At 43.9% G+C, this 15101-nt stretch overlaps 1 protein-coding gene and 2 pseudogenes across 1 annotated transcript; all 3 read right to left on the bottom strand.

Moving 5' to 3' along the window:
• Positions 1-7267: 7267 nt before the first annotated feature.
• Positions 7268-8085, bottom strand: LOC147636452 (phytepsin pseudogene; annotated as a pseudogene).
• A 794-nt stretch (positions 8086-8879) lies between these two features.
• LOC147636451 (pentatricopeptide repeat-containing protein At4g18520, chloroplastic-like) lies at positions 8880-9816 on the bottom strand. The gene is made up of 2 exons (XM_086802120.1): positions 9558-9816; positions 8880-9460 (listed from the first exon to the last, which is right to left on the bottom strand). Exons 1-2 carry the CDS (start codon positions 9814-9816, stop codon positions 8880-8882), a joined length of 840 nt encoding a protein of 279 aa, XP_086658246.1.
• A 2797-nt stretch (positions 9817-12613) lies between these two features.
• Positions 12614-13431, bottom strand: LOC147636450 (phytepsin pseudogene; annotated as a pseudogene).
• Positions 13432-15101: the final 1670 nt, after the last annotated feature.

Genomic DNA, 15101 nt, shown 5'->3' with positions numbered 1-15101 from the left:
AGAGTCATTGCTAAAGGCAAGAAAGAAGGCAGGTTGTTTAAGCTGGATGCTGGAATTCTCTAAAAGCAAAAATGTGGTACAGGACATTGATATGTGGCATAAGAGGATTGGACATGTCAATATACAAAGGTTAAAGAACATGCAGGCAAGAGGCATTGTTGGTGGGCTGCCTAGATTCAAGTATGATGGAAATATGCATGTTTGTGAAGCCTATCAGTTTGGAAAGCAGGCAAGGTTGAGGTTTCCTAGAGAAGGAAACATGAGTAGCATGCCACTTGAGATAGTACATAGTGATGTATGGGGTCCTGCACAAAACCCATCTATCAAAGGCAGTTTATACTATGTGACATTCATTGATGATTTCAGCAGAATGACATGGATATACTTTCTCAGAGAGAAAAGTGAAGTGTAAAGTGAAGTGTTAAAAAAGTTTATGGATTTCAAAGCTTTTGCAGAAAAGCAATATGGTTCTTGGATTAAATGTTTAAGGATAGATGGAGGTGGTGAATACACCTCAAATGCTTTTGAGCATTTCTTGAGGAAGCATGGTATAAGAAGACAATTGACTTGCAGGTATACACCTCAGCAAAAAGGTGTGGCTGAGAGAAAGAATAGAGTCATATGTGAAGTGGCCAGGGCGATGCTCAATGAAAAGAGCATGCCAGATTATTATTGGGCAGAAGCTTGTGCTACCGCAATGTATATACTGAATAAAACACCTACACAGCAGCCATACATGGAAGTACGCCAGAGATGCGGCTTACAGGCTTTCGGCCAAACATTGGACACCTCAAAGTATTTGGATGCATAGCTTATGTACATGTGCCTGAAGAAAGGAGGAAGTTGGATCCTAAGGGAGAAAATTGTGTATTTGTTGGATATGCACAGGATCGAAAGGCATACAAATGTTACAATCCACAAACTAGACAAGTGGTTATCTCACAAGATGTGGTGTTTGATGAGCTTGCTAGTTGGTACAAAGCAAAGGATGAGGGTGTCATTGAGTCACTTGAAGCTGATGTGCCTGTGAACTTGCCACAAGCAAGTTCTAGTTCTACTTCTATGTCTGGGCCAGTAGAAGCTGAGAGTAGCACTGTACGTCCATGGTCAAGATGTTTGAGGCATGAGAGTGTGAGCACTGTGAGTAGTGCTGTGGATAAAGGCAAGAAGAAGGTTGAAGGAATTGGAATTACATGTTATGAGTCATCTAGTTCAGAGAGTTTGGATGAGGAACTTGGCATACCTATTTTACACACACTTGGTGCTAGGCAGGATAGATATGTGCCACCACATGCTAGAGTGACATGTGTTCAGAGTGATCCGCATGCATTGCGGAGATCCCAAAGGGTCAGATATCCAGTTGTTGACAGGTTGACATACCGTGATTTTGCTATGCATTATGCATATATGACGTCTTTGGTGAAGCATGTGGAACCTACATGCTATATGCTATATAGAAGCTATTGGAAAGCATGTATGGGAGAAAGCAATGGATGTTGAGATGGACGCATTGGTTCATAATGACACATGGGATTTGGTTCCATTACCACAAGACAAAAATGTCATTGGCTGTAAATGGGTTTACAAAGTGAAATGCAAGTCTGATGGTTCCATTAAGCGACATTAAGCAAGATTGGTAGCTAAGGGTTATGCACAAACCCAAGGTTTGGACTATGATGAAACGAGCTACCTTTCCATGGGCCATGAGAGCTTCTTTGTTGATGGCCCCATGGAAGGCTTGGGCATAAGGGCCCAAGAAAATCATTGTTGGGCGCTATGCTAGCCTCTTTCTCTGACTTGCTGGGGATCCAGTGGCATTAGCTTGAGTCGCAAGCAGCAGCTGGGGTCTCAAGAGCTTCTAACTCTGAGGCCAACATATGTACATGAATATCACATCAGTCTACCAAATATGATCTTTTCTTTTCTTTCTTTCTTTCTTTCTTTCTTTTTTTATTCGACATAGAAAATTATAAAGCGGCAATAATACCCCACATGGCCCATAAATCTTTGCACACCCTTGTAATTGGTGGACGGTAGCAGCTCCAATATCAGCTTGACCTTGCTATCATCCGTGGATATACCATTCTTTGAGATAATGTGTCCCAATATCACACCATGCTTGACCCAAAACTGACACTTTAAAGGGTTCAGGGATATGCGATATAATCGACATCGCTCGAACACTTTCCTCAAGCAGGCCATATGGTTTGCCCATCGAGAGTGCACACACAGATCATCAATGAATACCTCCAACCATTTTTGTAAGGAATCCTTGAAGGTTGTGCACATCAACCATTAAACAGTGAGGCCGAAGGGCATAACTGTGTATGCAAATGTCCCCACATTGTATTGAAAGTTGTCTTGTGCTGGTACTCGGGTGCTATGGACACCTAATTGTAACCAGAGAATCTATCCAAGAAGCTATAAGCTTCTTCCCTAGCCACTCTTTCTGAAACATGTTTCGTATAAGAGGGCAGTGGATAATAGTGGCTGCGTTGACCTTTTTAAGATCAACACATACCCTAAGTTTTCCATTCTTTTTTGGCACTATCACCACGATTGGTGACAACCAATCTATTTGTTCGATTTCATAGATAAAATCAGCAGCAATGCATTTGTCTATTTCCTCCTTTACAATTGCCGCATACTTAGGACTCATCTAGTATGGTAGCCCCACATTCTGCTTCTGCCAAGGCTTTATTGCATTTTCGACGCCCAGCTTTTGTAAGCTTAGGTGTTTCTAACTCTTGAAGGGCGACTTTCTCCTTGTCTCTTCCCTCCAATGATATCTTACTCAACTCCTCACCCCAATCCTTGGAGAACTCATCGTGCACCTTAGTGGCCTCAAGGTATCTCAACCACCACTGGGCATCAGTGGGTTTTCTTCATAATAGGGCATTTTGTCAGCCTATATATTGTTTCTGTTTTCGCCACCATTTGAGGCATTGAGCATGGGTATGACCTTGTGATATGGTCCCTTTTGTACTCGATGTCTCATCTTCTGATGCTTCATCAATGGTCTACCAATTAAGCATACAGATAGAGGTCATGGGGACGGTTCCAGATTCCACATACTGGATCTCCCTGGGTTGCATCACATCTATGGTGTCCAACACATGCATCCAGTTTTCACACTGAAGTCTAGAGGAGGAAGTGACGCATATATTTCCATGTCCTCTTCTTCCTTGGGATCTCCCATCGAGGGCTGGCATATTTGTACAGAGGTGGTCCGTTCCGTTTTTGTGACCGAATTGTTACCGAACAATTGCCCTTCCATGGGGTGTGCTTTCCATGATCTCAGATCAATCTTTAAAGTTTACGAATCTCTACGTACATACACATGATCTAAGGGCCAATCATGACTACGGCTCTCATATCTTTTAGGCTAGTGAGATGTCACAATGGTGGATCTTAGAGTGCAATGAATACGATAGGTTAGCAGGCTCTCTCTCTCTTTTTCTGTTCATTGAGTACAAGGCATGGGAAGAGAAGCTCCTATAGATCAGTACAAGGCATGGGAAGAAATAGCACTTTTAAGCTTTTTATGAGTAAAAGAAGATGGGAATTATGGAGACCATGGATTTCTGTAGGCTTACAACAACCACGGTTGTAAATTCAAATCGTTGGATCCTTTACGAAGTGTGCAAACATGGTACAACTTTTATGCAAGAGACCATTCTAGACACATCCAACAGAGCGGATTTGGCTTTTGTCGAATTCTATAGATTTCTAGAGAGCTCAAGAACAAGCTGGCGCTATGCTTTTATGTTTTTCTTTGCTAGATTTAAAAAAAAAACCTTGTGTAGACTTTGTAGAGACTATTGACTAGCCTTGTGTTTAGGATTAGTTAAGGCTTGTTTTGAATTCTTTTTTTGCCCTTCTTTTTGCCTTCATTTACTTTTGTTAAATGTAAATATACTTGCATCTCTAATTTTTGGAAGTATGGTTATCTAGGATTATAAGTGTTTAATGTTAATTTTGTTAAATGTAAATATACTTGCATCTCTGATTTGTGGGCTGTGTGTTATGCTAATGGCTATAATGCTAATGTTCTTAAAGCACTACGTTTGTGAGAACTATCTAGGTTTTGTCAAGTTGGTACCTCTCCTTTTGAGTGAGGAGGTTAGACTAGGAGGAAATACTAGTCATGTAGGTGGAGGTGAACATGTCTTCTACACTGATAGAGGTGGAGGAAGTAGGGGGATAGGATCCTCTCATGGACATACCATAGGAGGTAGAGGTCGAGGCCAATCACGTCAACGACAAACCAACTTAATAATTAGCAGCCTTCATAGGGCGATAGAGATGGGACTAAATATGGCTTTAAAGGTAGGGGTACCTCTAGAGGAAGACGCTCTTAGATTAATCAACCAAGAAATTAAAATTATAGGTTTTTTTATTATGGAAAGTAGGGCCACATATAGAAAGAGTGTTGGAAGAAGTCACAGGATGCCAAAAATGGTAAATTGTAGAGTAACTACGCATCAACAAGTGTGGCAAGGATAATTAGCAAGAACATTTATTTTCTATGATGCATAGCATGGGTTTAACCATTGTTGATGATGCATGTTATTTACACTCATGCTTTAAAATCATATGACTAGGCATGGTGTAAATGGTCTCATAGGATGGAGCCTACGAGTACTATAGAGGCTATGTATCTATATCTTTTGTCAATGGTTCAAACAGTTGACCAAGTACAAGTGTTGATTAATGAGAATGGATGTTTTGTGGAAGATTTTAGAAACAAGTGCAAGCCTATCACAAAAGACAAGAAGAATGGCATGTTATTATTTACATTAGGGATGTTAGTATGTTAGAAGTGAAAGAATCTACCTTTCTTACAATTGTACATGTGCCATTTCTAGAAATGTGGCATAAAAGGATGTGAACATTGAGAGGTTCAAGATGCTATGTGTCAGGCGTAAATCTGAAAGATGTTTTGGGCCTATGTATATATGGATGCATGGCGTGTGTGAAGAGCTTTGTTTGGAATGCGTTGGCAGATGTACAGGGTGGATGGTTTTGTTTGCAGGCCTGTCCGGAACGTGGTTTGTTGGAGATGGTTTCAGCTCCTCGGTCGCCTTGAAGTGTGTGCGCGTCCCAAAAACAATGGGCACTAGAAAGTTGTATTTGAAGGTGTATGGAGACATGGGCAAATAAAGATGAAGGGATGTAACTTAGAGCATTGGTGTGAAAAGGAATATGATGTGGCCATCTTTTAGGCAAAATAAAAAATGATAATATTGAAGTGGCCAAAAAAGCAAAGCTACGTGGAGGTTTTGTGTGGCCGCCAGTGTAATGTCTAGAAGCTGGACGAGGAGAGAAACGAGGTGGGGTGGCCGCCTAGAAAAAACCAGGCCTCTCGGGTGAGAAGGCGGTTCTGGTCATTCTGAAGAGCGAACGGCGAAGTGAGAGCCGCCTGGGGGTGAGCTGGCAAAGCTACTGACGGTGACTAGGGCCCTTGGTGAAGGGCTTTCGGGCGTGTGCAGCCACACAGGCGCAGGAGAGAGCTGCAAGAGGTGTGTGGCTAGGCGCAGCCTGAAGCGCCCTGGAGCGGACAAAGCCATGGGTGACGTGGTGTGGCTGCCTAGAGGCTAGGGGCTTCTCGGTTGGCGTGGAGACGCAAGGTTGGTGCCAAAGGTCAGCGCAGGGAGACGTGCTGGTGTTGACGGGAGCCTCCCTTGTGAAGAGCAGCGAAGACTGGAGCGTGGACGGACTGAGGTGGTGTGGAAGAGCTTGTTTATTGATGGTTTGCTACCCCATTTGAAGGTCAGGGTTGAGTTGAAGAATCCCAGGTCATTTGATGATGTTGTTAGGGTTGCTAGGGAAAAGGAAGGCAAGATTTTGAAGCAGATGGAGATGGGTATTTATCCGTATGAAGGTATTGTGTCTGCAAGGAATATGCATGTAAATTTAGTTGAGGTGGATAAGAGTTCTATGCAAAGTTTGATTAGACAGGAGCCTCAAAGGCCTATACAGGTGCAAAGGGGGATGTTTTATGTGCCTTCTGATTTTTTTCCAAAGTTTTTAAAAGCAGGTGAAGGTGGATGAAAAGCAGGTGAAGGAACAAAGTGAAGATGAGAAGTTGCCAGTGGATTCTTCTTTGGAATGGGACGTCATAGCTGTACAAGACAGTGATTTGGAAGGCTCTATTGAAGATCATTTGCATTCGGATTTGGATGATATGCATGCACATGGAAGTAAAGAGGATGATGCCTTGGGATCGACTGATGATAAGAAGGAAGAGGAGCTAGATACAGAATGCTTTGAGGATGATTCTTTGCCAGATTTTAGTAGGGAGGAGGATGGGGTAGAGACTTGTGATGAAGTGAAGATGTTTGGCAGTAAATCCAGGCATGAGTGTTTGTATGGTTGTGTGAGTAAGGCTTCTGTGTCGAGAGAAGCTTGTATGAAGTGTTTTTTGGGAATATAATTGCTGGGTGTTTACTTGTTTATGGTGCCCCTGTTTTGTGCTGTCTTTCTGGGAGTGGGTGGGTGGTTAAACAGTGAGAAGTGTTCCAGCCGGATGCTGGTGGTGCCTCCGTTGTGTTAGTATTTTCCAAGTTTGGGAGGTGAAGGGCTATAGAGGCAGTGGTCTTTTTTCTTTTTTTCACCTCACTATGCACACAAAAGGCATAGTAAAAGGATTGCCAAAGTTTAGAGTTGATCTCTCACATGGTGTATATGGGTCTTGATAGTTAAGTAAGCAAGATAGGCATCCTTTTTTGAAGCAAGGAAATGTAAGCAAAAGACCTTTGGAAGTTATACGTACATATGTATGGAGACCTACACAAACAACTTCTCTTAATGGTTATTGTGTCTTTTATAGATGACCATACAAATACAAGGAATGTATGGGCCTATTTTATGAAGGATAAGAGTGAAGTTGTCAGTAGCATGTAGCGTGTACGCAGGCTCAATCGGACTTCAAGTATGCATGCTGAAGAGCGGGCAGCAAGTAGGTCAAGGGTTGAGGGGGGTGAGATGCCCTGGTCGGAGTACTACGGGCATCTAGGCTAGTGTGGGCACGCTGTCGTGACGTGTGCGGTCTAGCCGGGAACACACTAGGTGTCTGGCTGTGAGAGTTACATCCAAAATCCCAGTAAAGAGACACAACATATAACTCAGCAGAAGCTTTTCAATTTAAACAAATGGGTACAAGCTTACCAGGTCACCAACACATGGCCTCATCAATGCAATCATATAGTATATTATTTTGGAAAAGAGTTTTGTGAAGACCAGAGACAAGTAGTGCACATAAGTCACCAAAACACAACACCTATGGTATTTTAGCCTCTATGAGCCTCCCAGTAGCTCTGAAACCATGGGCACCTTCACGGGCTCCATCGACCACACTTGCTAGATTTGAGCTGAACTGCTTCATGTGGGAGCACATTCCAATTTGTGTACATATTTTCAGTGGGCTCATCTGTTGTAGAAGCATTTCAATGATAGTATCACTATACTGGCTCACAATAGCCTTGCACTCCCAGCTCATTAATCCTGTTGCACCAATCGCCTCATTGATGGCTGTTACTATTCCCGTTGGACCAGCCATCAAAGAAGTTCCCGAGTCTGCAATAGCCGCACGGCCACCAGCACAGAAACCTGTGGTCTCCCCATCAATGAGGAAATCTCCCATGTCAAACTGCCAATAACCCTTGCGAGTGACTGGAACATAGGTATGTTCCCCAATGTAATGATTGGCATCCATCCCTCCAAATATCAATTCCCCTCCCGTGTCATCATCAGCATTTCTGTTCAACCAAAATGAGAACACAGGCTCGGAAACAAGCTCCTGGTCCAGCATATTGTACCAAACAGGAGTGACATCATCCACTGCGATTTCCTTGAATCCAAGCCCAAATATGCCATCAAACTTTGCAAGCACAAAGGTCAACCCCGGCTCTTTTGTTGCCTCCATGAATTTCTGACCAGTCACCTCAAGGTCTCAAAACTCCTCCCGTGTTCCTGCAACAGCTGTGCACATCTGCTGCAGCGCCCACACAAAACACACAGGGCTCTCCTCCTCAACGAGGAGGCCCTGTTCCCTGGTTACCTGCCGCCTCTCTCTAAGGCAATCCCCCCCCCCTTGATATCCAGAATTTCCCCCCCGTATTATCCTTATTGAATGTGATTTTTCTGTTCCCCCTTTCCCTTCCGTCTGGCCAAGGTCGCTCTTTCTGAAAAGGGAGAGGGAAACTTTCCCCTTCTGCCAAAATAGTAGGTGCATGGTGGGGTATATGAGCCAACCGGGAAAAAAAAGATGCTGAAGCGCTTCAATGGCTGTTGGTCGCTGACTAGGATCCCATGAACACAAAGCCATCATAAGATTGATGGCTTCAGCACTTGCATCAAGCTGACCATTTATCATCTGCAACTGCTCCGGATGAAAAGTACCCACATTCGAGGCTAAAAATATCTCAAACCATAGCTCCTTTGCAAAAACTTCCTTCTGCAAAGTTGTTCCCAATATGTTTGACTACATTTCTCCAGTTCGTAGCATCTTCATCAGGCACTCCCTGCTCCTGATATTTTGCCTCCAAAATGGCTCCCTGTCCTTCTCTATTACCCACACAGGCTTGTATTTTAAAGCATATACACACATGTACTTCACTGTTTTCATGTCCACGCATCTCAATCCATTTAAAATAGTCTCTGAGCATGCTTTCATTGCATGGACGTGCCACAGCACGACATCGACCCCCTCTAAACCTGCACATCCTCCGGTATGTGCCACCAAGTTGCTATATAGGCTAATCTTCTTCAAATCTATACTGATTTGAATGTCACCCTCATCTTCATCAAATTTTGACACGTTATCTTCAGCTTCTTCATCCTCTGAACCCACATTCTCATCCAAATCATTTTCTAGATCAGCCTCCCTTTTTTTTTTTTGCTTCTTCCAACTCTGCCAGAGCACCACACGTCTGAAGCAAACACACGATTGAGTGCTGGTTGATAGTCACGCCTTCCTCTTGCATCTGTCTATACAGACGCAAAGCCTTCTCTCCTTGGCCCTGCTGAAAATATGCTGAGAGCATTGCACTCCATGACACGAGATCACGTTGGGGCAATGCACCAAACACAGCCTCTGCTTCCATCATAGCCCCATACTTGCCATACATACTCACCATAGCACTACCAATAAAGACATCTAATTCAAAGTCCTTCATGCATGCATCAGCATGTAATGCCTGTACAATTTCCAGAGAAATCACCTTAGTCGATCGTCCCTTAACTATGAAAGCTTCTTCCTTCTCTGCATGGGTGCCACATGCCTGAAGTGCAAGCACAAGTGTGTGCTGGTCAGGACTTATTCCTTCCTCTTGCATCTGCCTGTAGAAATATAAAGCCTTTTCTCCATAGTTGTGTTCAACATATGTCGAGAGCATCGTATTCCAAGAGACAACATTGCGGTGGGATACTGCATGGAATGCATGCTCTGCATCTACAACTGCCCCACATTTGCCATACATTCTCACAAGGGTGCTGCCAATGAAAACATCTGACGCAAAGCCTCTCCTGTGAGCATCAGCATGTAGTTTTTTTGCCTTGCCCAAGGTCCTGTATGCTGCCACAAGCTTTGAAGAGGCTGACAAAGGTGTAGCTGTTTGGCTCCACAGAATCCTCTTCCATCAATTGATGCAATTGGAGTGCTTCATACCCATGGCCACAATCTGCATATGCAGAGATCATTGCAGTCCAAGAAAAGACAGTGCGGTGAGGTAATGTACCAGATACCTGGCGAGCTTCTTCAATGGCACCACACTTGGCCAGCGTCATAACCAAGTAGTCACGCCTCAAAGCCATCCCTCCTTTTCACCCTGGGCCACTACACATAAGAATCGCCATATCTCCTTCCAAAACTCTTAGGGCCAGGATGCACGATATTCTAAGGCACAATAGCCGTCCCTCTGTGCGCCTGAGATTCATCTTGCCTGAATGGATTCACAAAGCAAGGCTACTATCCTGATGCTGCACATACCCCCGGCCTTCTGCCTCTAAACTGACTGACATGTGTGTATCCCTGTACATTCAGCAACTCACTTTTCTGGGCTTTAGAAGCACTATCTTGTGGTGTAATTTTTCTATCATGCTGATGAAAACTTTTTTGAAGGTAGGCATTTTGAGCACGTCTACTTTTGCCTTCAAGAAGGTGCTCAACCACATACATCTTGCGTTTATGGTGCTTCTTTGCAAAGGCCATTTCAACTGATTGATTTGTAATGATAAACACAGAGATGATCTCCTCACGAACATTTGCCTAGACTTAATTATATAAGGTTTTCAGCATTGTGACAGTCACATAATGAAAGTTCACCTTCAACCAATTCGTTTCCTCATGGCAATGTTAGGCAGCCCAAATGCCATGACCAGCTTCCTGTATATAAAACACAACCATTCTCGTGAAAATCTTTGCTTGTTATGTGTAGCATGTTTTGCATGTGGGTGTTTTGAACTCCAATGTTTTGCGTGTGGGTATTTTGAACTCCGAGCTCAATCCAGCTCCTGTCAGGCTTCTTGCATGCACCATGTTTGTCTAGATATTTCCATCTCGGCTGCAACCGCAGTATCAGCATAGATGTTAGACATGAAAACATATGCAGTAGCATCTTCAGGATGCAAATTCACTGCGTAACTGAATGCCTGCTTTGCCATCTCAAAATTGCCATGCGTCCGACATGCACCCAGCAAGCCCAACCAAATGTTCAGATCAGCCCACATTTGCATCCTCCCCAGCATATCCTGTATCCTCTTGAAGTCCCCTGCACGCCCAAGGAGGTCTAGCATACTGCCATAATGCTTCACATCGGGATATATCCCATAATCTCTGCTCATAGATTTAAAGTACTCAAGACCATTGACAGCAAGACCATTATGGCTACAAGCCGAGAGAACTGAAGTGAACGTTACTTTATCAGGCTTCACACCTACAAACTTCAAGTTCTCAAACATGTACTGGCTTGCTACAGAATTTCCTTCTCCTGCATGACCATCAATGCATGCATTCCATGACACAATATCAGGCTCAGAAAGTTCATCAAAAAAAATACCTGTGCATCTACCATGCTTGCACAACTCCCATATGCATGAATTAGAGTGGCTGCCTTTATGAGAAGTGCAACCCGGGGCCAACTGCAAAGTCTGCACTCTCTGAAATGCAGTACTGTCACCAATAGTCTCCACAAGAACAGTTCCCATTTCTGAAAACATGAGAGAGACTTGCATCACTGCAAATAATAGTTCGTTGCTCTGCCTTGGATATAAGTGCTGCCATGCTGTGGCAATAGTCACAAACACGGAGATTTTTAGCAACCCGAACAGTGGTGTTTTGGGCTTTCTCTATGTCGAACCATTCATTCAGATTATCATTGCATACATTTAGCCCTGTTTTTCAAAGAGTTTCTTTCAGATATCCTGACAATCAGAGTACAAAGAAGTGTCCACCTTTCCGGCATTCATGAGTTCTTGAGCATTCTATCTGTTTTGCAACTTGTAGGGAAGACCTCAAGTCAATACAAGCTCCTCACCTTCCTCAGCTATCAGAAAGGTCGAGTGTCGTAAGCCCTTGAGACAAAGGGTTAGCTTCAAGTCACTACAAGCTCCTCTCTATCCTTGATTATTGGAATAGATGAGTGTCATAGGCCCTTGAAGTGGCAAAAATGGATCAAGTCATTGCAAGCTCCTCTCCTTCCTCAGCTGTCGAGAAGGATGAGTGTCACAAGCCCTTGTTGCCATTCTACAGTTCTAAGAGAGAACTACAAGTCTATACAAGCTCCTTGCCACCCCTTTCTCCTGAGGTGAACAAGTGTCATAAGCCCTTGTAATCCTTCTTCTTCCCTAATAGTTTTATTATGGAAGACTACAAGTCCTATAAGCTCCTGGCTCTCTCTTTTCGAGAAATGCATCAGTGTCATAGGCCCCTATAGCCTTCTTTGCTTTGTCTGCCATTATTTTTACCTCCTTTGCATCCTTGTCATGCTTTAGAAGTTCTCCAAGCAGCTAAGATATAGCATCATTATAGTATATTTCCTTCATTTTTGTACCTGCCTTTCAGAAAGCCCTGATTGTGTATCTATTTGCTCTAATTTTCCTCAAGCATCACCTTGATTTGTATGTCATCTTGCATGTATCCATACATTCCAGATATCATATCGTTTTTCATCCAGCATTCAAATCAGATAACATTACCTTTGTTTTCCCACTTCACCCAGCCTTCTTTCGACTGCCTGTTGCTGTTGCATGTAGAGCACAAACGCCTGAAACATCTGCATGGTGTTGACGTCCGGACGAAATCCTTGCTGCTCCTGTTGATCACCCATGATTCGCCTTCTACTCTCACCCCAGCTCTTTCACGTCGGGTTCACCAAAGCTGTCGTGACGTGTGCGGTCTAGCCGGGAACACACTAGGTGTCTGGCTGTGAGAGTTACATCCAAAATCCCAGTAAAGAGACACAACATATAACTCAGCAGAAGCTTTTCAATTTAAACAAATGGGTACAAGCTTACCAGGTCACCAACACATGGCCTCATCAATGCAATCATATAGTATATTATTTTGGAAAAGAGTTTTGTGAAGACCAGAGACAAGTAGTGCACATAAGTCGCCAAAACACAACACCTATGGTATTTTAGCCTCTATGAGCCTCCCAGTAGCTCTGAAACCATGGGCACCTTCACGGGCTCCATCGACCACACTTGCTAGATTTGAGCTGAACTGCTTCATGTGGGAGCACATTCCAATTTGTGTACATATTTTCAGTGGGCTCATCTGTTGTAGAAGCATTTCAATGATAGTATCACTATACTGGCTCACAATAGCCTTGCACTCCCAGCTCATTAATCCTGTTGCACCAATCGCCTCATTGATGGCTGTTACTATTCCCGTTGGACCAGCCATCAAAGAAGTTCCCGAGTCTGCAATAGCCGCACGGCCACCAGCACAGAAACCTGTGGTCTCCCCATCAATGAGGAAATCTCCCATGTCAAACTGCCAATAACCCTTGCGAGTGACTGGAACATAGGTATGTTCCCCAATGTAATGATTGGCATCCATCCCTCCAAATATCAATTCCCCTCCCGTGTCATCATCAGCATTTCTGTTCAACCAAAATGAGAACACAGGCTCGGAAACAAGCTCCTGGTCCAGCATATTGTACCAAACAGGAGTGACATCATCCACTGCGATTTCCTTGAATCCAAGCCCAAATATGCCATCAAACTTTGCAAGCACAAAGGTCAACCCCGGCTCTTTTGTTGCCTCCATGAATTTCTGACCAGTCACCTCAAGGTCTCAAAACTCCTCCCGTGTTCCTGCAACAGCTGTGCACATCTGCTGCAGCGCCCACACAAAACACACAGGGCTCTCCTCCTCAACGAGGAGGCCCTGTTCCCTGGTTACCTGCCGCCTCTCTCTAAGGCAATCCCCCCCCCCTTGATATCCAGAATTTCCCCCCCGTATTATCCTTATTGAATGTGATTTTTCTGTTCCCCCTTTCCCTTCCGTCTGGCCAAGGTCGCTCTTTCTGAAAAGGGAGAGGGAAACTTTCCCCTTCTGCCAAAATAGTAGGTGCATGGTGGGGTATATGAGCCAACCGGGAAAAAAAAGATGCTGAAGCGCTTCAATGGCTGTTGGTCGCTGACTAGGATCCCATGAACACAAAGCCATCATAAGATTGATGGCTTCAGCACTTGCATCAAGCTGACCATTTATCATCTGCAACTGCTCCGGATGAAAAGTACCCACATTCGAGGCTAAAAATATCTCAAACCATAGCTCCTTTGCAAAAACTTCCTTCTGCAAAGTTGTTCCCAATATGTTTGACTACATTTCTCCAGTTCGTAGCATCTTCATCAGGCACTCCCTGCTCCTGATATTTTGCCTCCAAAATGGCTCCCTGTCCTTCTCTATTACCCACACAGGCTTGTATTTTAAAGCATATACACACATGTACTTCACTGTTTTCATGTCCACGCATCTCAATCCATTTAAAATAGTCTCTGAGCATGCTTTCATTGCATGGACGTGCCACAGCACGACAACGCAAGCCACTACATATAGCCCGGTGGGATGGGGGAATCCTCATTCTGCTCTATGGCTGGAGGGGAACATGATCCTCGACTTCTCCATCTCTATGTAATGGGAGTGTTTCAGAGTGTGTCTCATACATGTCTGTAGTGATAGGGACTTCACAATGGTATTAGAGTCGAGGATGCACTTCCTCACCGCATGACCGAGGGCTAGGCTTGAAAAGGATAAGGAACCTTATCCTTAACCTTTAGCTGGTGGGGGAAAGAAGGTTCCATGGAAACTTGCAACTTGAAGTGCTCTCTCTCGCCATCATCGTCTGGCATCCCTAGATTTGTCTCTCTTTTTTTCCATTCTTAAATGAACTTTTTTCTCCTATGGCCCTTATTCTTCTTAGACTTTGCTATGAATGCCACATTTTTACTTGAGAACATGCTAGGAATGAGCTTGTAGCCAGATGATAGTTTTCAAAGGTGTGGGATCTAGATTTTTCTAGATCTGCCTTTGGGTTTGATTACTTGTTTAAGGGTGTGATGATGGGTGACTTGTCACCACAAACTTGTTGGGGTAGTCTTTAATCTAATAATCTATGCCACATCGGCGGTTACAAGTAGCTGGTGGCATGTTTAAGGGCACAACTTGGTTGAGTTGGGGAAGCTTTATAGGGCATTTTGAAACTCAATGGGGACCTTGACAGGGTAACATTGAAGAGGCATTGCTCTTCCTATTACATTGATGTCTTGGCCCTTCCCATAGCGGCAAGTTGGTAAAGTAGCTTGACTCCCCCTCTCCCATCCACTGCATAATGGTTTAGATGAAGCTCCATGGGGTCCTTAAAGAGGTGTGGAATGGGCTCGATATCCACCTCATATTCTTGGTAATCAATAGTCTCCTTAAAGCTTACTTGATTAAGAGGTGTTACCCTTGGGTGGAGGTGGTGATGGTCCTAAGACTGGTAGAGCTAATGGAACATTGGGTGCATTGTGCATGCCCTTTGATAGGAGTTATTGTGTGGAATGCTCAACCATTGCCCGATTTGTTACAAGATCGAGGGCTAGTATGGTTG

This window comes from Cibotium barometz, chromosome 8, assembly GCF_041138505.1.
Source record: "Cibotium barometz isolate CiBa-2024 chromosome 8, ASM4113850v1, whole genome shotgun sequence".
Taxonomy (NCBI): Eukaryota; Viridiplantae; Streptophyta; class Polypodiopsida; order Cyatheales; family Cibotiaceae; genus Cibotium; species Cibotium barometz.
The sequence above is the reverse complement of the archived record's forward strand: the minus strand, read 5'-3'. Positions and strand labels throughout refer to the sequence as shown.

Excerpts from the sequence above, each read along its gene's own strand:
- LOC147636451 (XM_086802120.1), bottom strand. The coding sequence starts at position 9,816 with ATGGCTTTGAGGCGTGACTACTTGGTTATGACGCTGGCCAAGTGTGGT. Across the intron at positions 9,461-9,557 it reads CATACAGGACCTTGGGCAAG|TTGTAGATGCAGAGCATGCA; the intron begins GCAAAAAAACTA and ends AATGTGGGGCAG.